Source organism: Panicum hallii, chromosome 7, assembly GCF_002211085.1.
Source record: "Panicum hallii strain FIL2 chromosome 7, PHallii_v3.1, whole genome shotgun sequence".
NCBI classification, from domain to species: domain Eukaryota; kingdom Viridiplantae; phylum Streptophyta; class Magnoliopsida; order Poales; family Poaceae; genus Panicum; species Panicum hallii.
Window position 1 is genome coordinate 4,657,667 of NC_038048.1, and position 22,265 is coordinate 4,679,931.

General features: G+C 45.4%; 2 protein-coding genes across 2 annotated transcripts; one reads left to right on the forward strand and one right to left on the reverse strand.

Moving 5' to 3' along the window:
* The first annotated feature begins 9,852 nt into the window (after positions 1–9,852).
* LOC112900313 (receptor-like protein kinase 2) lies at positions 9,853–14,090 on the forward strand. Its single transcript, XM_025969128.1, has 2 exons — positions 9,853–13,163; positions 13,271–14,090. Exons 1-2 carry the CDS (start codon positions 10,196–10,198, stop codon positions 13,801–13,803), a joined length of 3,501 nt encoding a protein of 1,166 aa, XP_025824913.1. The 5' UTR covers positions 9,853–10,195; the 3' UTR covers positions 13,804–14,090.
* Positions 14,091–14,478: 388 nt separating this feature from the next.
* On the reverse strand, positions 14,479–21,946 carry LOC112901257 (tRNA-specific adenosine deaminase TAD3-like). The gene is made up of 10 exons (XM_025970127.1): positions 21,675–21,946; positions 19,433–19,515; positions 19,305–19,356; positions 18,728–18,798; positions 18,005–18,126; positions 17,676–17,758; positions 16,807–16,888; positions 15,187–15,642; positions 14,961–15,070; positions 14,479–14,879 (listed from the first exon to the last, which is right to left on the reverse strand). The coding sequence occupies exons 2-10, from the start codon at positions 19,491–19,493 to the stop codon at positions 14,687–14,689; spliced, it is 1,230 nt and encodes a 409-aa protein (XP_025825912.1). The 5' UTR covers positions 19,494–19,515; positions 21,675–21,946; the 3' UTR covers positions 14,479–14,686.
* Between the last annotated feature and the right edge of the window lie 319 nt (positions 21,947–22,265).

The following is a 22,265-nucleotide window of genomic DNA, read 5'->3' on the forward strand; positions in this document are numbered from 1 at the left end:
AACGTTATTATAATTACGGAACCATAAGTCCACATGAACTACAATTTCATAAATTATATAGAAAGATTGGCCAATGCAAACCTATTCAATATGTTGAGTAACTAGACAATCGCAATATTAAATTTTGAAAGAAATAAATCATGATAAGCACAAGAACTAGCATTTTTTAGATGTAATATACTAGAAAACATCAACATGAGAACCAGGATCTTAGGATACATGTTTATAGAACAGATCAGACCACAACATACGTATATACTGAGCATTTGTAGATGAGAAAGTCGTGACTAGAGCACATACGTTGACAATGATGAACCGCCGCAGTTGTTGACCACGGCGGCTAGCCCATGTGGTGGGAGAGTTGACTCGAAGACTGAAAGAACATCTAGACCCGTGTGGGTTTTGGTGATTAATGAAAATAGTCTTAAGGGACTAACGCATGTAAATGAGAATACTTTCAGATGTTAGATCACATGTGCAAAAGTTTGGAAGCACGAATTCCCTCAAAAAATGAAAAGAAAGATGGCAGGAAGACCCTCGTAGATTTATCTTGAAATGTTTTTATCTTTGAGTTTTAGGGCATGTCCTACAAGGGGGACACAAAAATCATTTGATGAAGGTATCAGCGTGCTTGAAAATACCATAGAGACACACTTAAGCCTACACAAACACCTAGAGTGAAATTCCTTGAGATGTTCGCCTTCTATCGGAAATTTCCAATTCCCAACGGAAATTTCCGGCTCGGGTGACAGAAATTTCCGATGGCTCAATGAAGATTTCCGATCCTTCAGCCGGAAGCGAGTTCCACCGGAAATTTCCAGTAGACGTTGGAAATTTCCGGTCCATGTGACGGAAATTTCCAGCTTCTACTGAAGATTTCCGCCAAGTGTTGTGCAATGACCCGTGACCCTACATATACCCTCTCACTCGCCCTCTTTACCACTGTTGCTCCCATCTCACCAACCCTAAGACAAAAACTCTCTCTAGCATTCATTCCTCTCCCACTTTCTTCACTCCAGAGCCTTCCTTACAAGATTGGAAAGTGAAGCTTGTAAGAGCTTGAGTGAGAGAGCGTGCGTGAGACTTGCAGCCACCCCTTAACCACTTGAGGTCTTCATTAAATCGGTTCTTCCTAGATGGCTAGGCGTTGCCGTTGAGCACTCAACTCGTGTGAATAGCCCCGGTGAAAGGATCTTTGATGTCGCCTAGAGGGAGGGGTGAATAGACGGTTTTATAATTTTACATAAAAACTTGTAGAGGAATTAGTAACTTAAGGAATCTCCGGAGATTTCTCCAGAATCTCCGCAACTTTCGGAGTTTCCGCAGAAATCTTCGGAGTCTTCGGAAATAACAAAAGTTTCACAACACGCCTAAGAAAACTACAACCAAATGTAAATCAACGAATTATCATACACCGGTGAGTTGTTTCCAAAGTATTTCACTAGAAGCTTGCAGATCAAACCTTCTCAAGTGATACATCGAAATGAACCTAGAAAGGAGCTAGCACAAGCAACAAGTAGTATCAACAAATCAAGAACAAGTGACATAAGGATTTGTTTACCGAAGTTCGGATCCCTTCACGGGTTCCCACGTCTCCGTTGGGTGCTTCCAAAGAAGCCGGGTCGTGCTCAACCCTTTCCCCACTTCACTTATTGAGTTCTTCCCTTGCAGAGGCGAATTCGAAGCCTTCACAAACTTCCCGCGGCACACCACAAGTTTGGGTGCTCACCGAGCGACGCCTAGCCATCTGGTAGGCTTGACCTCCAAGAGTAACAAACGCCACGAAGATTTCTCGCTATGAACTCAGGTGCTCAAGAATGGATTTGCTCATTTTCACTCAATCTTCCCTCCTAATCTCTCTCTCAACCCCAACTCACTTCTCTTCTCAAATCTCTTGCAAATCTAGAGTGGGGAGAGCTTCTTAGAGCTGTGTATAAGTGTATTTCGTGTGGAGAAGTAGCAGCCACAAATCGGAGAAGGTAAGGGGTATAAATGCCCATCCCCAAAATCTAGCCATTGGGCTGTTAAGTTCTAGAATCTCTGAAAAACTCCGGAGTCTCCGGAACTAAAAACTAGCCGTTAGGTTCAAAATAGGTCCGGAGACTCCGCAAAAATATCCAGAATCTCCAGACAAAGTTAGCATTTGCCTTTTCTCAGAAATCTTTGGAATCTCCACAAAATTCTTCGAAATCTCCGAAAGCTTCGGAGTTTCCGCAAAAATTTTCGGAATTTCTGCAGGTCTACCAGGCAGCTTAGTTGACCTAAGAGAAAAGGTCATAACTTTTTACTTCGGACTCCAAATTCGATGATCTTGGACTCTATTGAAAGCTTATTCGGGGGACTACCCATTCTAGCTTAAAACAAGGTCCGAGACCACACAATGCAAGTGTTTTGACAAGTGTTTCTCTCATATTAGCACTTGAAAGATTAGGTTTGAGGACACAGACATAAGCAAAGCTATCAACATCATGTTCCTCTTGATAGTACGGCATTACCTATACTCAAAATCAAATAATGAACACAAAATAAACCTCTTGAGCTTGAATATCTTTACCATACCGCTTTTCTTCAATATCGTACTTTGAGGGTTTGCAAATATTTCTTTTGCCTCTTTCTTAAGCATTATCCTTCTTGAGCTAGTGCCTTGAGGTTCTTCACCATATATGATCAATAATCAACTTGACATCCTCAAGACACCTAAATCCATATGATTCAACAATGACTGAGCTTAGCAACTTGTGACTATCAATGGCCTTGATTGGTCCATAAATGTTAGCACTAACTTGCTTCTTCACCCTAGCATGGGTTCATCGGTGCCAAGCCCTTTGCTTGCCCATTTAATAACTATTCACCCATTTTAATAGCCTTTTAGTTCGAGTAAATAGCTAAAGTAGGTGATCGACTGTTTAGCGTTCACCGTTTAAGCTAACACTGTATAAAAGACACAAATTTATAAATTTTGGACAAAGTAAAGTCACTACATGGATAAAAAAAAAGGAAAGGAAAATAGGAAGGCATCTTAGGATTTGTTTGGCATGGCTCCAACTCTGCTTGGAGTAGCTCCACTCCAAAACTCTAGTTGGAGCTAGCTCTGGATTGAGTTGGAACTTGCTGGATGGGGTGTTTGGCATGGAGGATGCCCCCAGCTCCAGAAAAAAAGGGTTTTGAGGGTGTTTTGCCATCATTGCCCTTGGTTTGTGGGACCCACATGTCATACTCTTTTTTAGCTCTAAGTTTATTTGCAGAAAATCCTTTGGAACTTCTAACTTCTTTCAACTCTACCCCTCCCCTCCCTCTCCTTTCTCCTACAAGTGGGCCAGGCTCCTTTGTTTCTCCTCCTCCCCTTCGCGTTCACGGCCACGGCCGAGGGCCGCGGCAGGCATGGCAGCCAGCCCGCCGGTGGCGGCCTCGCGCTAGAGGTCCGGCGAGGGTGGACCACAGCAGCGACGAGGCGTTTGGGGCAGACCCGAGCCCCTCCTGCGCAGGAGGGAGGGACGGCGGGGGAGGGAGGGATGGCGGCGGCCCACAACAGCATCTCAGGAGGGGGAGGGTGGAGGAGGGTGGGCGGCGCTTGGCGGGGGAGGAGGGGCAGTGCCGGCCCATAGCAGCAGGGCGGAGAAGGGGGCGGCGCTCGGGAGCGGGACGACGGAGGAGGGCGGGCGGCACTCGGTGGAAGGCAGGTGGCAGTGGCGCCCAGGAGCGCGCGGAGGGAGGCAGGCGCGAGGGGAGGGACGCACGCCGAGGATAGGGTGGGGTGGGGGGTGGGCTCGGGAAAAATAGAAAGCGAACCTTTTCTTGTGTAACGAGTGGTAGAGGTGGGTAATTTTTCCCCAACTTCACGTCGAATTTCAAAACGGGCTGTTTTGGAGCTGCGGGAGAGGTGCTCCAAAACTTCTAAGTTTTTTGAATGAGCTCCATGGGGTTTTGGATTGGGATATTTGGCTATAAAATTATTTAGAGTCAGTGGAGTTTAGCTCCAGAGCCATACTAAACACGCCGTTACTTTGTTTGTCGTGAGGTTCCCATGATGCTCCTTTGAGGTGGGCCGTTCTGGGTGCATTTTTGCTAGTGGGCTGTCTGAATCTGGGTAGTTAAATTTTTGGCGCCCCTATAGGAGTCTCTCGTTCCCAGAAATTCTTTTTTTAGTGGGAAGAGAATAAAAATGCGTCTCATAAAAAAACGTCTCTCGTGGTGGCCCCACTTGCCTGTGATAATATGATACAGCTCGCACAGTGGGATCGTTTCGCGGTAATTCCTTCTCGCATGTGCCTGCCTACAGGGCCTAGTTACTTGTAATCTTGTGCTGTACCTGCTGTTGAAAAAAGCGGTGCAAATGGAATCTAATAACATGCATGTGGTGCCCTCATTAACCTCGGGATGTGGGTAATTTATTTGGAGGTCTAAGCTTTGAGAGCAGAGGAGGGTGTGAGATGGGTGGTGTGGTGTGATTATGTGCAAGCTGCTGAGATGCTTTTTAGGGTTTTGGGGTTTTATTCAAATACGATACTCCTCCGAGAGACTAGACTGCAGGTTTTGGAATTTATAAAATCACCATAGACGTTTTGGCTGTTGACGGACATGTCATCTTCTGTAGCACTAATCACATATGTATGCCGAACTAGACTCGCGTAGGTTGGTTCCACCACAAGAAATGTTTAGGAGTTATGTTTACCATCATGTGGTCTACACTAGCAATTTCTTATTTATTGGTGAGTTATTCCTATGTACCACTGCTGTATTGTTGTAAGTTGTTTATTGGTTTTGATTTTTGGTACCATACATCTAAGAAAGAAGTTTGCTTGAATTTTTTATTTGGTGGATTATAAAAGAACTTGAGCTATACTTTGGGCTGCTTGAGACCAAAGATAAATTGGTGTTCAGTTGTCACCATATGAAGGTTGAACATATTATCATCAATATTTTGTCTCAAGTTTTCTGAATGAAAAAATGGCCAACTTTTATGTGAAGTGCCATCGTTCAATTATAGCTGTAACTAACAGCTCCAAGTAAAATAGAGCTTATGTTGCATGCTTTGAAATAGTACAGTTCATGCTGGAAAAAACATCTCTGAATTGTTTAACCAGCGCTTGCTGTAATTTACTACGATAACACTCTACTACTTGGATCTAGGAAAGAAAATGGGCATTGCATTGGGATCTAGAATCTCTTGTTTTTGCGAGTAAACCTGTTGCTCCAGCTTTGTGCCTGCAGGCTGCAGAGCAAGTAAGCAGTAATTTAGTGGCATTTGGTGAGAAGAATTTTTACAGCTTGCTCCGCATGTACTTTTTCCAGGATCCACATGCACTGCATGATTCACTTCTTGAAGTTTTAACAGTTTAATCTCTACATGGGGCATGTCTTTACGTCTCGCCTTGTTACCCACAACCGATCATGATTCTCTGCTGGACGGCTTATTAGATCAGTTCTTGGGGTTTGAAATGTACAGTGAACCATATTGATCAGAACAAAAATGGTCAGCATTTCGGAAACATGTTGCATTAGTAAATTGTAAAACCTTTCAAAATTTCCAGTATTTTACATATACAATTTAATCCTCTTACTCTATTTTTTTCTTCATGAAATGGCTTGATTGAGGTAAAGGTAAGCGTGAGAAGTGTTCACGTATGACACTGAGTCACTGACATAACTACAGCTCTTCAACCTATAGCCCTATTAAAGAGGTGTATTATACGAGTGGGATTCATGAAGAAATTTGATGTTTTAGAATACTGTAAGACCAAAGAAAATTGAGTTTCATCATCAAAATTTATATGGTTTTAGCATCTCTCCCAATATATTTCTAATATTTTCATACACTACTTTTGTGGAATAGATCAAATTTGTGTGAAATTGTAAGTTATAATCAGTCCTTTTTCTTATTGCCAAATGTTAAAAAATTATCATATTAGAAAATATGGGAAATATGAATATAATTAGTTAATATATAAAGTTTGATTTTTTAATCCTAATTGTGGGGGGGTGGGGGGGGGGGGATCAAACTGAACACCAATATTACTATTCAATTCTTGATATGTAGTCAAGTCTTTGAAACCAATCATAATGTCTTAAACGCACACGAGTGGCAATCTCTCTTGTCACTATCCCATGATACCAATTGGCCGTCAAATGGGTCCCCTGTGCCAAACTTTCCAGTGTGACCCGGTTCTTTAAACCCCCAAAACCAGGAACTAGCAGCATGACCTAACCAATTCAGTGACATCCAACAGCTAAAGAAAAAAGAGACAACTCAACTTTAGGCCAAAACCTATATGCGCAACCAAAAGTTGATTGGTGACCATTGACTAGAACTTTGGGTTGTAGGGAAGCTCGTGATTTAACATTGTGGCACAACTGTTTGGATTTTTCATTAGTTCAACTTTCACCAGTAATAGCATGAAGAATATAGGATTAGTGTCTCATGCATGGAGAGGCGGGGACATATGTAAGCCCATTTGACATTGCAATCTTGTTATGGTCATATTTGTTTCAGCTTGTAGATTGTAAGAAGCAGCTTGCATATAGTAACATTCTACAAGCTTGAGAAGTTGCTTGCTTATTTCAGCATGCAATTCTAAAAGCTACAATCCACAATTCCACACCGAGACAAAGGCCTATGTTTTAGAATGCTTTTAGATATAGTTCTCATTTATTTTTGAAATTTAGCCACAGAAAAAGATATTATTGTCTTCCATCCATGATCGATCGGATGAATGGAAATGTGGAAGGGATAAAAAGTAGGATAATATAATGACTTTAATTTCAGTTCCATTTGCCAAACAACCTGGAGGATTTCACAACTGTTTTTCCTTGACAACACACACACAAGAAGCATAAACTACACAAACTAACTGTATACTCAGACAATTAGCTCCTGCCAAGCAGCACGCACGAGCACACAGTTAGTTTGGCCAGGAGATTAGGCTAGGCCACAACTTTTTTGCTCTTTTTTTGGCTTAGGCCTCGTTGTTTTGTTCTCACTCTCCTATATTAATATAAGAACGGCAAAACTCTTGCCAGTTCTTTTTCAAAAAAAATAAACTAACTGTGTCCCAAAAAATAGCACATAAAGAAAAGAAAGCATAAATAAATATCAAAACAAATTGATACCATCATTTTCAACTACATTAATCGTACATCGATCTTCCCCATAAATCACAAGTAACCACATTCTTTTTCATATCTACAACCTATCGGGTATATTGTATTAGCAACTACGCACGCTCGCACAAGATTGGAGTGCTATGCCCTCTTGCTGACTTCACGAATGCAGGAAAATAAACCCTCGTTGTGCATGACCCTTGTGACACTAGTATATGTATCATGGAGACAATGAAGGATGAACCCCTCGACAAGTCATCCTAATCCAGTGGTCTTATGCCTCCCAATTCCTTCTGCTTTACCTCAAAAGAAACCCCACAACCCCATTCAAATTGAAACTACACTCTGAGAGATTCTTTTCCTGGGGCACAATTGACTAGTTACCTGCAGCCTAACATGGCTCCAATTTAAATAGGTAGCTACAGACCGGAGCCCGAGGCAGAGGCCTAACATTGAGCCATCCGGTTAAGCTGAGGCTGTCAATATTTTAATACTAGATTAGACAGAGGGTTAGACTGTAGTGTAAACACTGTTAATGTAGTACTAGGACTAGTAGTAGTAGTACTTGTTTAGGAATAAGGCATCATAGGGCTAACGTGGTAAAGTTGTTAAAGTGTTAACCTTCAAGCCGAATGTTACCATTTGATTCTAACTTCTGAAAATATCATGTTTAAGTGGCACAAAACACCGTACCCTTGCCTTTTCAGTATTTATTTGCAAGAACACGGGACAGTGTTGTGGGTAAACCTAGTATTAGTGCAAAGCGAATGATATCGAATGTGTTTTTGTTTTAGATTGTTGACAGTCCTTCACGATTGATTCTATTGTATTAATACAGATCTTCACATCAATTTGTCAATAGAAACAATATTTGAAATGCCAATCCACAAAAAACGATATACTAAAACACTTACATAGTTAAATAAAATGGATCATGAGAAATTGTTTCACTACAAGGAGTATTTCTCATGATTCAAAAGACATGAGACGAATATTGTCTGTTCCTTAGGTTTGCTGGACTGACCCAAATTGACAACTCCTTGTTTAGGAATGACTTGACAGATATTTATCTAATTTGTTAATGTCTCACACTCATGGTTTAGTGTTGCATGATCTTAGTGCATAAAAATATGCATCTAGAGGGGCTAAAATGCGAATGCAAAGGTAAAAAGGACCGACTAACGTTTTACCTAAGTATAAGTAATTAATCCTCAACTCACACAGAGTAGTCTTTTACCTTTGTCTTGGTTTGTGTTTGATTAACTAACCCCTTGTTACTTGCAATGGAGGCTGTGGCACTAGCTCGATCATATCATCTAAAATTGCAACTCACCGCTTGCTGTGGCACTGTGCAGTGTGGCATCATATTCATTATTCATACGTGCGTGGAGGTGATGACAACTTGAGAAGGCAGCACATATGCATCTGCAAGAGTACTATCACCACGTAAGATGCTATGGAAAGCTGGTAACTAATACTAAATAGTTACAGTAGTAACTAATCTTGTTTAGGCTCTGCGCGCTCGCGTGACGTACGCGTGATCCAATGAATAACCCATGCCGGCATCTTCACATCTCTATGCTAACAATGCACTACTACTGTACTGGACTAACCACTGGTTTGGCTTAGAGAGGGACAGGCTTGCAGTGCCGTACGCTAGCTGTTTAATCTATCAATGGTTAGTCTGCGGAACAAACGATATCTATACATACATTCAGAATTAACAGATTTATCAAATTGCTTGTGCAACTTCAGATAGCTGATTGTACATTATGTTCAGAATTAACTGTATCAACTAACCTGGCATTCTACACCGGCTGCTCATTTTGTGCCAACTTCATTTTTCCCTCAACCAAGATTGATAGCGAAAGTATGGAGTTAAGTAGAAATTTTAGGATTTGAACAAGAAAATCTTCGAGGCCAGTTATTGTAGCTCACAACTAGTCTGGAAGAAATTTTTCTTCGTGACGTGTGCCTTGGAACGTTTTTCATTAAAAGGAGATGGAAGAAATGTTCAAACCTTTGATTGGGGCTATATGCCTATATCCAGTGCCAACACCGAGAACCGAAACTTTGAAAGCCGGTCAGGCGATTAGTGGTATGATAGAAAAGCAGACTGCATAGCTAGATATGATCATCACATTTTGTTGCTATCTACTAGCTAGTGCAGTTTCATAGAATGAAAAGAATTCATAATATTTACTCTAACAATTCAATTCAATCGAGAAAGAGTATACAGATATCCAAGCACATTTGGAAGTTGAATTTAGGTTTTAAGCAATGGATGTTGGAGCCACACTATATCTGCATGGAAATAAATGTTTATCGCATTATATAAAAATGCCTGGAATACATATATAATATTAATTGCGCTCATATTTGATGGAATTAACAACACGTTCGTTACCCTCCGTTCTTCGTTGGGATTTGAAAACAATCTTTAGAGGTATGTTATGACCATCAATTTATTTTAATCTCTATAAAGGCAATATCGTATCGAATAACACATCGAAATATTAATGTTTTTATAGCATTTATACACTAAGCATGTATACAATTTGATTCAAATTGTGATGTTTGACTTTAAAGGCATATTGCAGGGTGCGTGTAGCATTGCAAGTATAGAAAACACTCAAAGCAAAAGAGGCAGGAAGCGAGCCATTGCTAATCCCTCCTCCTCTCCCCTAATTTGTCAGTGCCTCACTAATTTCTTTCCCGCCCTCCAATGCAAATGCTTTCTCTCTCCACCACCAAGAGAGAGAAGGCCAGAGAAAGAACAAGAGGGCATTGAGGGTTTTGAGGAGCCCGATGCCTTGATGCAAGAACCCATTCATCGTCCACCTCTTCCTGCAACAACCGAGCAGGCAAGCGGCAGGACACAAGCAAACACCTTACTTTGAGGGTTTTGAGGAAGAGAGAGAAGCAGGGGAGAGAGAGAGAGTCTGAGAGGGAGAGAGAGCTCCTCCTCCTTCCTCCACACAGCTAGCATTGAATCCATTCCATCTCCATTGAGATCATCGCCACTCCCGGGGCAGCAAGCAAGCCCTTGCTTGGTGCATTGTGCACTGCCCGAGCCCCAAACACCGCGCAGTTTTTCATGCGGCTGCCGTTGCCATTGCCATCGCCAAGCCCCATGCGCCGCCGCCACCTCCTCCTCCCCCTTCCCCTCCTCTTACTCCACCTCCTCCTCGCCGCCTCTTCCCCCTCCGCTGCTGCCGCGGGCTCGTCAGAGGTCGCCTTCCTGACGTCCTGGCTGAACACCACGGCGGCGCGGCCGCCCGACTGGTCGCCGGCCGCGGCGTCCCCGTGCAACTGGTCCCACATCTCCTGCGACGGCGCCGGCGCCGGAGGGGGCGTCACGTCCGTGTCCTTCCAGTCCGAGCACCTCGCTGTCACCGTCCCGGCGGGCCTCTGCGCCGCGCTTCCCGGGCTCGTGTCGTTCGTGGTCTCTGATGCCAACCTGACCGGCGGCGTCCCTGACAACCTATGGCGGTGCCGCCGCCTCGCCGTGCTTGATATCAGTGGCAACGCGCTCACCGGCCCCATCCCGCCGTCGCTCGGCAACGCCACGGCGATGGAGACGCTGGCGCTCAACTCCAACCAGCTGTCAGGCCCCATCCCTCCGGAGCTCGCCGGCCTCGCGCCGACGCTCAAGAACCTCCACCTGTTCGACAACCGCCTCTCCGGCGAGCTCCCGCCTTCGCTCGGCGAGCTGCGGCTGCTCGAGTCGCTGCGCGCCGGCGGCAACCACGACCTGGCGGGGCCGATACCGGACTCCTTCTCCAAGCTCTCCAACCTCGTCGTGCTCGGCCTCGCCGACACCAAGATCTCCGGCCCGCTCCCGGCGTCGCTCGGACAGCTCCAGAGCCTCGAGACGCTGTCCATCTACACCACGGCGCTCTCCGGCGCCATCCCGCCGGAGCTCGGCAACTGCTCCAACCTCACCAACATCTACCTCTACGAGAACTCGCTCTCCGGCCCGCTGCCGCCGTCGCTCGGTGCCCTGCCGCAGCTGCAGAAGCTGCTGCTCTGGCAGAACGCGCTCACCGGCCCCATCCCGGAGTCCTTCGGCAACCTCACGTCGTTGGTGTCACTCGACCTCTCCATCAACTCCATCTCCGGCACCATTCCGGCGTCGCTCGGCCGGCTGCCGGAGCTGCAGGATCTGATGCTCAGCGACAACAACATCACCGGCACCATCCCGCCGTCGCTCGCCAACGCCACGTCGCTGGTGCAGCTGCAGGTCGACACCAACGAGATCTCCGGCCTCATCCCGCCCGAGCTCGGCCGCCTCTCCGGGCTGCAGGTGTTCTTCGCGTGGCAGAACCAGCTCGAGGGCGCCATCCCGGCGACGCTCGCGTCCCTTGCCAACCTCCAGGCGCTCGACCTCTCACACAACCACCTCACCGGCATCATACCGCCGGGGCTCTTCCTGCTCCGCAACCTCACCAAGCTGCTCCTCCTCTCCAACGACCTCTCCGGGCCGCTGCCGCCGGAGGTCGGCAAGGCGGCCAGCCTCGTACGGCTGCGGCTCGGCGGCAACCGCATTGCGGGGTCGATACCCGTGTCCGTGTCGGGCATGAAGAGCATAAACTTCCTCGACCTCGGAAGCAACCGGCTCGCCGGGCCGGTGCCGGCCGAGCTCGGCAACTGCTCGCAGCTCCAGATGCTTGACCTGAGCAACAACTCGCTCTCCGGGCAACTGCCAGAGTCGCTCGCCGCGGTGCACGGCCTGCAGGAGCTCGACGTCTCGCACAACCGGCTCACCGGCGCCGTGCCAGGCGCGTTCGGGAACCTAGAGACTTTGAGCAGGCTGGTGCTCTGCGGCAACTCGCTGTCCGGGCCGATACCACCGGTGCTCGGGCAGTGCCGCAACCTCGAGCTCCTGGACCTGAGCGACAACGACCTCACTGGAAACATCCCCGACGAGCTCTGCGGCATCGACGGGCTCGACATTGCTCTGAATCTGAGCCGGAACGGCCTCACTGGGCCGATCCCGGCGAAGATATCGGCGCTGAGCAAGCTCTCGGTGCTCGACCTCTCGTACAACGCGCTCGACGGCAGCCTCGCGCCGCTCGCCGGGCTGGACAACCTTGTGACGCTCAACGTGTCGAACAACAACTTCTCCGGGTACCTCCCCGACACGAAGCTCTTCCGGCAGCTCTCGGCGTCCAGCCTCGCCGGCAATGCCGGGCTCTGCACCAAAGGCGGGGACGTCTGCTTCGTGAGCATCGACGCCAACGGGCACCCGGTGATGAACACCGCCGAGGAGGCGCAGCGCGTGCACCGCCTGAAGCTGGCCATCGCGCTGCTGGTGACCGCGACGGTGGCGATGGTCCTTGGCATGATCGGCATACTGCGAGCGCGGCGGATGAGCTTCAGCGGCGGGAAGAGCGGCGGCGGCGGCGGCGGCAGCGACTCGGAGAGCGGCGGCGAGCTGTCGTGGCCGTGGCAGTTCACGCCGTTCCAGAAGCTGAGCTTCTCGGTGGAGCAGGTGGTGAGGAACCTTGTCGACGCCAACATCATCGGCAAGGGCTGCTCCGGCGTGGTGTACCGTGTGAGCCTCGACACCGGCGAGGTGATCGCCGTGAAGAAGCTGTGGCCGGCCAGCACCCACGCGGCGGCGTGCAAGGACGACGGCACGAGCGGCCGCGTCCGGGACTCGTTCTCGGCGGAGGTGCGCACGCTGGGCACCATCCGGCACAAGAACATCGTCCGCTTCCTGGGGTGCTGCTGGAACAAGACCACCCGGCTGCTCATGTACGACTACATGGCCAACGGCAGCCTCGGCGCGGTGCTCCACGAGCGCCGCGGCGGCGGCGGCGCGCAGCTGGAGTGGGACGTCCGGTACCGCATCGTGCTCGGCGCCGCGCAGGGGCTCGCGTACCTTCACCACGACTGCGTGCCGCCGATCGTGCACCGGGACATCAAGGCCAACAACATCCTCATCGGCCTCGACTTCGAGGCCTACATCGCCGACTTCGGCCTCGCCAAGCTCGTCGAGGACGGCGACTTTGGCCGGTCGTCCAACACCGTCGCCGGCTCCTACGGGTACATCGCCCCTGGTACGTACCTACTTTTGAATTGTAAGCTTTTGCTGAAAATTGTCGCAATTATTTGAGATGAACATTGTTTCTGAATTCTGATGAACAAACAATGGATGATCGTGCAGAGTACGGGTACATGATGAAGATCACGGAGAAGAGCGACGTGTACAGCTACGGCGTGGTGGTGCTGGAGGTGCTGACGGGGAAGCAGCCGATCGACCCGACGATCCCGGACGGCCTGCACGTGGTGGACTGGGTGCGGCGGCGCAGCAGGGACCGCGCCGGCGTGCTGGACCCGGCGCTGCAGGGACGGTCGACCGCCGAGGTGGAGGAGATGCTGCAGGTGATGGGCGTGGCGCTGCTGTGCGTGAGCCCGACGCCCGACGACCGGCCGACCATGAAGGACGTGGCGGCGATGCTCAAGGAGATCCGGCTGGAGCGCGAGGACGTGGCCAACGTCGATGTCCTCCTCAAGGGCGGCTCGTCGCCTCCGTCCCATCATGCCGCGGCGGCAGCGACGGCAGCCAAGTTGGCGTCATCGTCGACGTCGAGCACGCCGCCGTACCGGCAGGGCCCGAGCAACAGCAACAGCTGCAGCAGCAGCAGCTTCTCCGCCATCTACTCCTCGTCCAACAAGGACAAGTCGCCCTTTGGCTGAAGCTGAACCAGCGCAAAAGCAGGGCCGCAAACTAAACATCCAGGGAGGTGATGTGATGCAGCACCAAGTTGTTCTCAGCAGATGAAGAATGTCGAGACTGTTTTGGAGCAAGTTAGTGATGGTGGTGAGCTTTGTAAATGATGAGAGGATAGGTTGTTTGCATTTGTTTCTGTTTATTTTTTGGAGGACATAGGATTAGACCTTGGAGCAAAGGCTTTAATGCCTTTTTTAATGAGAGCTCAGTGTATGTTTGTTCGAATAAAGATGGAAATTCGGTTGCATGCTCATGCAGATGTGCAAGATTTAGCAGTGTTTGCAATGCTTAAAGCATTGAAGCTTGTTTTGATGTAAAATGGCCGAGTTCTGATTGCATTGCATCTTTCAGAAGATGCAGACTAGCATGCAATCTCTGTACAAGAGAAATGGGTATTACTATTCATTTTCGCCAGCTTCTTGATGTAGATTCTAAAGTTCGTATACTTAGAGAAAAGTGCGGGACTTAAAAGTTGTATGCAACAAACAAAATTTCTGAACCACTCCTATATGAACTATAGATTGAACAGCTAAATCAGGATCAGATAGCTCATAGCTCCTTGAAACAGCAATAGACTCTGACGCAAATTGTGCACAGTAAAGGCAAAAATAGCTCCAGGTCAATGCCACATCTCCAAGACCATAAAAAGTCAATAGCATCCAATTATATTAATGAGGAAAGATGGAGCGAATTTTAGTGATAAAACAGAGGTAATATTCTAATGATACAACAGGACACTACCATGGAAGCCTAATCCGAGGCCCTTGTACCAAAAATGACATCCATGCTGCAAAACAGAAAGCCATGGATCCCTCCTCCAAGAAAAATGGAACAGGAGGTTCTATTCTATCAGCATTGTTTCGAACCATCATTCAAACCATTCAAGTATGCCTCAGGTACTGAAACCCTAAATACGTTGTAGTGATGATTAAGACTTTTCTCCCCATGCAACCTGTAGACTCCACCGAGTGCTCCATTAACTGGATTAGGCAAAGCGTAGAACACACGCTTAAATCTATGATGTACAAGTGCCATCGCACACCTTCAAATAAAGCAACAGGTAAGCAAGACAAACAATAAGAGGGGAGAAATGATGTCAAAGTTGGATGAAGATTGAACTTACATTGTGCATGGTTCCCAAACAAGGTAGATATCAAATCCTGTACACAGATATGGTCTGCTTGTTTCGGACAAGTCGCTGCAGCATGATTCATCTGCAGATTGCTCTTTATCCTGATGTTCAAATTTGATCAAGTCAGAAAAAAAAGTAGAGGATCATTGCTAGTTTCATAAAACAGTAAATAAGTAATTGCAATGAGAATTTTATGCCAACAAGCAATAAGGCTCACTTTTGTATCTGTCTTTAGCCTTTTTGCCGGTTCATTATAGTTCTCCAGGTTGCCATTTGAATCTGGCTTCGTTATTGAAGTTGAAGAAGGGAACATCATTCTATCTCTCTCAGCAGCATTTTCAATGGCAACCATGGCAGCGTGTCTTAGAGGATGCCATGCAAAACAGCCTTTACTGGGCAATGGCTTCTGCTCCATAGTCCTTTGTTTCGTCCATCCCCAAGGATTTATACATGATACTTCCATGTTCAAACTGTTGGGTTTAGAAAGAAAGAATCTTGGAAGTAACAAATTACCATCATTATCAGTTGGTTCACTCAAAGAGCAGGTATCATCTGCTCTGACTTCAGAAAATTTGTTTCCTTCTTCAGATGTATCATGCTGGTGTGTCTGGTCTGTAGCCTTTGCAATTATTTGTGTACTTGATGGATCAACAATAACGGCAGTGTTGCCCACCTGGAACATGCAGATAACCATAGTGGAGGTTAGCGAAAAATACTTGATCAACAGAAAACATACAGCAAGATAAAATAAAACTGTGCAAATAACTTAGTATGCTTGACCAACACTTGATATTACAGCAAGACAGATTTTGTCCATTTGCAATTTTTTCTCTTTAGTGATGCTGGAGGATCAAAGAGTACCCAGTTTTGATTTCTTTGATTTCAGCATTATAAATAAGACCAACTCTAAGGGCAGCTTCAATGGCACCCACACTCATGTTTAGCATAGTAACTTCAGGTCTAGCTCAGAAGTTGGGACTAGGAGGAGAGAATTCAAACAAATTTATGTCATGACCTATTATCTTAAGTATATGAGGTGTGTATAGTGTATACCTTCTCACCCTCTCGCATAAATTTTGATGTTAATACAGAAATGTGCAATTGTCAATTGCATTCCTATATCATGGCATCAGATCATTGCAAACCCACCTAACTTCACTTGAAACCACTGCAGTCCAGGCATGCAACTTATATCAGTGAACTAGCTCACCTCACTTGTGTCATCCCTCATCACCATGACCATTATAGGACTGAAAACTTCCCCTTCAATCTAAAGCCATTGGTATCCAATCTGTCATCACCCCACGAGTTCCGATCAGTCATTGCTGGTCTCTAGTCTAGTGCTGCAACAAGTCCACCATGATTGCTCTTCGAAACTATGCTGCCAGCCTCGCCATTACTCTAATCCAGCAGCAGCCAGCAGGACATCCATTTGGTTTATGTTTTGACCAATTTAGTTGTCACCCGGGTAAATTTTTTTTTGTCAGGAATTAGTCTCGCAGCTGCCAGAACTGGTTTCCCAGGTGGGCAGGCAGTGTACTCGGTCTCCAAGTGATCTGCTCTGCTTGTTCATGTCATTCATTGGTGTCTATGCAAAACTGCGGAGTGGTGTTGGGTGTAGTTGCTATCCGAGTAAAAAGGATAATAAATTAGATGTACATAAACTTTTGGAAACGTTTATGCCTAACCAAAATAATTACACATATAACAACGCTGAGTAGCATCCTACTAAAAGAGTACAGCATAATCCCAGCCCCACATGAGATTTACATTTGAAAACAGTGAAGCACAATATAATATAGCTTCAACAAAGTAATCCAAAACCAAGAGTGGTCACCTTTGATAATTGAATAGCAGTCTTCATGCAATTAAATATTGATGGTAATTCCTCCTCTCGAAATCCACGGACAATATCAAGGCTGTAAATTAACAAAGAAGTCAATCAGAAAGGATGCCTATAGCACAGAAGAAAAACTGCACGGAGACTACTCAGTAAAGCTGCTGTATTCAGACAACTCCATTTGTTAGCACTGAAACTGTATCTACAGACAACAGAACTACTGAACAGTTCCAATTGTCAATTGGATGCAAATGTTTGTCACTGTAATCCCATTCTGTCAAATAGTTACTTCAGTAAAAAAATGGATTAATCTTTTGTAAATCATGAGCCATAATTTCATGTTAACAACAGGAGTCTATCCACACCACCATCCATTTGAACTCAAAACCCAAGAGCTATGCAACTGATAGTCAATGTCATTCCATCGCTGAACGAATCCACAAGGCCATCTATAGACCATAGGTAAAGTTGCAGATGCAGCTAACCAAACAGTCAAAAAGGCTCATCAAGAATAGAACCATGACGCCTGATGGAGTAGAGCACCGCCGGTTCAAGGGCAGGGCCATAGGGTAAAGCCTAGAGTTCCACCTTCACAATCAATTGAAACTGCTTTTCTGGCAACCTTGGTCGGGACATGGAGAACTTCTAAAGAAGTCTTTTGATGCTGATTGAAACTTTGAAGCAATTGACTCATTTTAAGATTCAGCGACATAATTATTTTTCTCCAACTTTATTGATACGTTTCTTTGTAAAAACAGGGGCCCCACAGGTCATTTGTTCTACTAAATGTTGCACGTGTGAGCGAAGAAACTACTTTTGGTAACCGACATTATATATACTCGTGACATGTAGGAGTTAGGACATACTCGTGCGCAGGATGGTAAGAAGTTGGCCAAAGTTTGCACTGTTCTTCCCATTCCTCTTTTGATGTAGCAGGACGCTTGGAAACCTGTGAAAGACTTTTACAAATAGTAAATGTCAATATGTGATAGGGCACATAGTAACTATAACTAAACAAGTAAAGATTCTGTCAAGGGGTTCAATTTTTATGCATCTAGGGTGATTTGGTATAAGATAGTTATACCTGTAGGCACAAACCTAGAGCTATCATGTCAGAATCGCATGGTTACTATTTTCCAATGCCCAACAAAATTGACAAAATAAAAGTTCACCCAAGGATGAAAGAATTACTTACTTTAGCAGCGAAAGGATTCAAATGATAAGTATCCACTATCTTTTGCACGTCATCAGGAATCTGTTTGCTACAAGTTTCATACCCAGTAGAAAGACATAGGATTATTGATAGCTCAGATTTTCCTGCCAAACATAATAAAACACATAATTAGAAAAATAAATATTATTATTTATATTGTCAGCCGAGCTGAAAAATACTGAACTGCTCAATTTTAGTTCCACATTGTGGTGGATGGTTCCGCTTTTACTAGTTTTTAGATTAAGGATTCTGACATAATTTCTTGTTGTAAGGTAGGCGCAACTTAATACTGTGAAGTTTTCAGTTTTGTTTCCATCTAATGATTATCATCCTTATAGTCTTTAGAAGAAGTGCTAAGTATCTCACAAGAACATCAGTACAGAAGGGCACCTTTGCATAGACTGAAAAAACAATTACTACACCACATGTAAAAATTTTACAAGATGAACAAAAAGAAGAGGCATCTCTGCATCACTATGAACCAAAAGGAAAATCATACTGATGATTGTGCGAAAGTAAATTTGATCCATCAAAAGGTGTGCTTGACTAGAACTAAAATCTGTATCTGATGTTCAGGGGTATTTCTAGACATATTGCATGTCTCTTAAACCATGTGTTTCCAGAAAGCTAACGACACATCTTCCATGAGTAGTGTGCTCAGAACGAAAAAAAAAATCAAGATTGAGATGAATGTGCATATTCTACCGCATTCAGTACGTCGACGGACCCGCTTTACATGCCTCAAATTCTCCAAAGGGCATATATGGCTCAACTGCCTGCAACCAGTATACCATTAAAACATTTCTGGTAATGGTTATCACTTATCACACCAGTTGGTCAACTTTGAGTCAAATAGAGCAACTAGGAACATGTCACAACTCACAAAGATAGAAAGATGTAGCATAGTCGCATCCGCAAAAATTCAAAGAAAGGTATCTGCATTCCTATTTGTGAAACTCGGTGTCGATATTTCTATTGAAGTAGAGAACTAAGAGAAACATTGAGGTTTTATGTCATGTGGATGTAACATAACTGAAAATGAAAGACATGATAGTAAATTTCTGTCCAATAGATTGAAATTTCAGATGAAAATTTGTCTTTATGGACACCATTATTTATCAAACACACAGCCCTCCAACTATTATTTGAACTGAATTTTAACAAAACAAGAAGTAATGCCCCCTGCACTGTATTTAATTTTAGACCGAATTCCCAAAGCAGTACCGACTTAACTGAAAAGTTTGAGTTGAAGCTAAAACAATAGGGATGGAAATTCCTTTACCTAATAAGTGTGTTTGCTAGCTTGGACTCAATCTTGGCAGCCACCACATCAACTGGGAGGCCCAACAAGAAAAACAAAAAAAAAAATTAGCTACAAAAAATAAAGATTAGAGAAATCAAAGAGAATACCTGTAGAGTCCTGGATGGAGGTAGTCAGGTTGCCAGGGACCTCAGTTAACTCCCACTCCATGATTACCAATCCTCAAATGAATCTGAAATCCAGAAACAGAGAAATCATGGGCAGATTTTAAAGCAAGCAAAACAATTGTAACATAGTAAAAATGCAATCTTGCATAGATGGGTTGAAATTAGGCCCATCCAGCCCGCTTATTTGGGCAGGGGAATTGAGTGAGCTTCTATTTTTCCCAGCAAACCTAAGGCCTCATTTGGCGACTGGGGGAAACAACCCACATGTGTGATAAACCTCCCAGTGATCAGGTGAACCCCCGCCTCCCACCCAATCCCAGCACAGGGATCAGGCTGTCGCTGTCAGCTCCCTGTCCGCTCTTATTCTGACACGAGATGATAGTACTATGCAGAAACAGCGCAGGGATCTGAATATATAGTTGTGCATTGTTCTGACACCGAGATCATAAACGGCAACAGCTGGAATACAAAAGCTAACACAGATAATACTACGCAGAAACAAATGCACTTGTTTCTGTCACACATGAGAAACAAATGCACAAATTCTGTCACACAGATAATACATGCAGAAACAAATGCACAGATTCTATCACATGTGAGGAAACAAATGAGAAACCCCAAAGAAAGAACCAGTCTCAACAGCTCATTTCTGAGAGAGAAATGCATACACTACGTACAATAGCAAAGAAAGTCTCCAAAGCACGTGATGTTCTTAGAAATATGAATACAAAAGAAACAAGTTCACCGAAGCATTTTTGGCAAGAAATACTACGATAATTAGTGCCAAATTCTGACATCTCAACCAAGATAACACCACCCCCATGAGCAATAGACACACTACTGATTCTTGCCCTTGCAGACAGAATTGAGACAAGTGTCAAACATTAAATAGTTGGATCTTGATCTGGTAGTAGCACTTAGCAGGTCCTATTCACAAAAAAAAATTATTAAATAGTTGGGTCCAGGGGACTTCAGATACAAGGAAATAGTAAATATTAGCATATACAAGTCTTGATTTTGAATCAGACACCACTATAGTAACTTGAATTACGAAAGTTAACTACAAAATTCCTAAATCAGGAGCTATATCATACACTAGTTAATCATTACTAGATATAAACAGCACCTATAGAGTACAGCTCGTGTGCATAACAGAGCACTTAACTAGAAACTAATCAGAGCTAGAGGAAATAAAATAGAGACCTAAGCTTGAACTAATACAGCTACTGCAGGTATTTTCATGTAAATCCAAAAGCTGATAAACTACTCAACTGCCAAAACAAGCAAGTAATGATAATAATGATAATGATTAAACAAAGGAGTGCAACAGTAGCACTGGCGATGTAACTGAGCTACAGATCATTTGCAAACAGGCAAGAATAATAAAAGCAATGGAACAAACACCATACCAAGCTCTGCTGATGCAAATAGATAAACACATCTGTTAGGATCAGTGCATTGATCAAGGAGTACATTACAATGCAATACTTTATCTGAACAATGACGATTGCTACTTGGCAACCTGATCTGAAAAATCGGATCTGATCGACAAGCAAAGGGCAAAGATAATTGATTTGCCAAGTAATCAGAAGCTAGTAATCAAGAGTATAAACCCCAGTATCCAACAACATGAGATCTGAAAGAGCCATGTTGCAACAAAATTCTGAATGGTGCTTGTCTAATGCGCTTACAATTAATGGAGTAGTCTTAGTGCCTTATCATGTGATTAATTTGACTTGATGCTCACAAGAAAGTTAAGCTACCCGGTGAAATTTTGCCCGTATCAGACAAAATAGAACTTTAGATACATGGCAAGGTTGCCGAGAGGCCAATGGGCATCCTCTGCAAAAACATCCACACACTGATCTCACTCGCTGCCGAAACAAATCGCAAGATATTAAGACGGCACATCGACTGCCAAACACTCGCTCACGGTCTTTACGATAGCAAGATTCAAGATTTTTCCACGAGTAAAGCGAGCTGAACAAAAAAACATCAGACTAGTAGTGGTAACGAAGGACAGACATTCAGTAGGCGCAACCATGTCTCCTCTAGCTACTGCCCAAATTGATTAAACTTGCTACCCCTTCAAACCATTTCCCTAGAAACTGAACATTCCCAAGAAACAAAATCGCAATCCACAAATGCATCAACGAAGAACAGATGCATGAGTATGGGATTTAACCTAGCAAGAAGGGAAGCAGCAGGAGGAGGAGATATGCACCTGAGGAGTCGCCGCCGTCCGAATCTAGACCGGCGCGGGAGCAGGAGTAGGCGCACCTGGTGCAGGCGTCGAACTAGCCTGCGCCAAACTCGCCGGCGGCCGCCGCGGGAGGAGTCACTGCCGAACGCGAGGGGTTCCAGCGGCGGCGGCAGTAACGGTTGGAGAGGACGCCGGATGAAGAGGCGAAGTCAGCAGAGTTAATGGCGGACCGTCGTGGCTGGCGTCCGGCGGCGGCGGTCGGGGAGGGTTTTGGAGCTGCCCTTTTCCTCCGTCCGTGCTTCAGTATTTGGGCCTCGTGACGTATTAGGCTTTATTTGGGCTCCTACGACAGTTCGACATAACGGACCGGGCCCGTGTTCAGAATGCCCCGCAACCGGCCCTCGTACTCCCTGGGCGGGCTTTGACCGGCGGCGGCTGTATCCGGCACCAAGGACGGACAGTATGGGCCTGTTTTGTTCACTGTTCCCAGAGAGCCAGGCTGAAAATTTTGGCCTGGGCAGCCCAAGCCTGTGTTGCGCTGGCCCGGGCCGCGTGTTTGGTCTTGTGGGTAGTGGAAGCGGGCTCGAAGCAAAGACTCAACGATATTGCTGG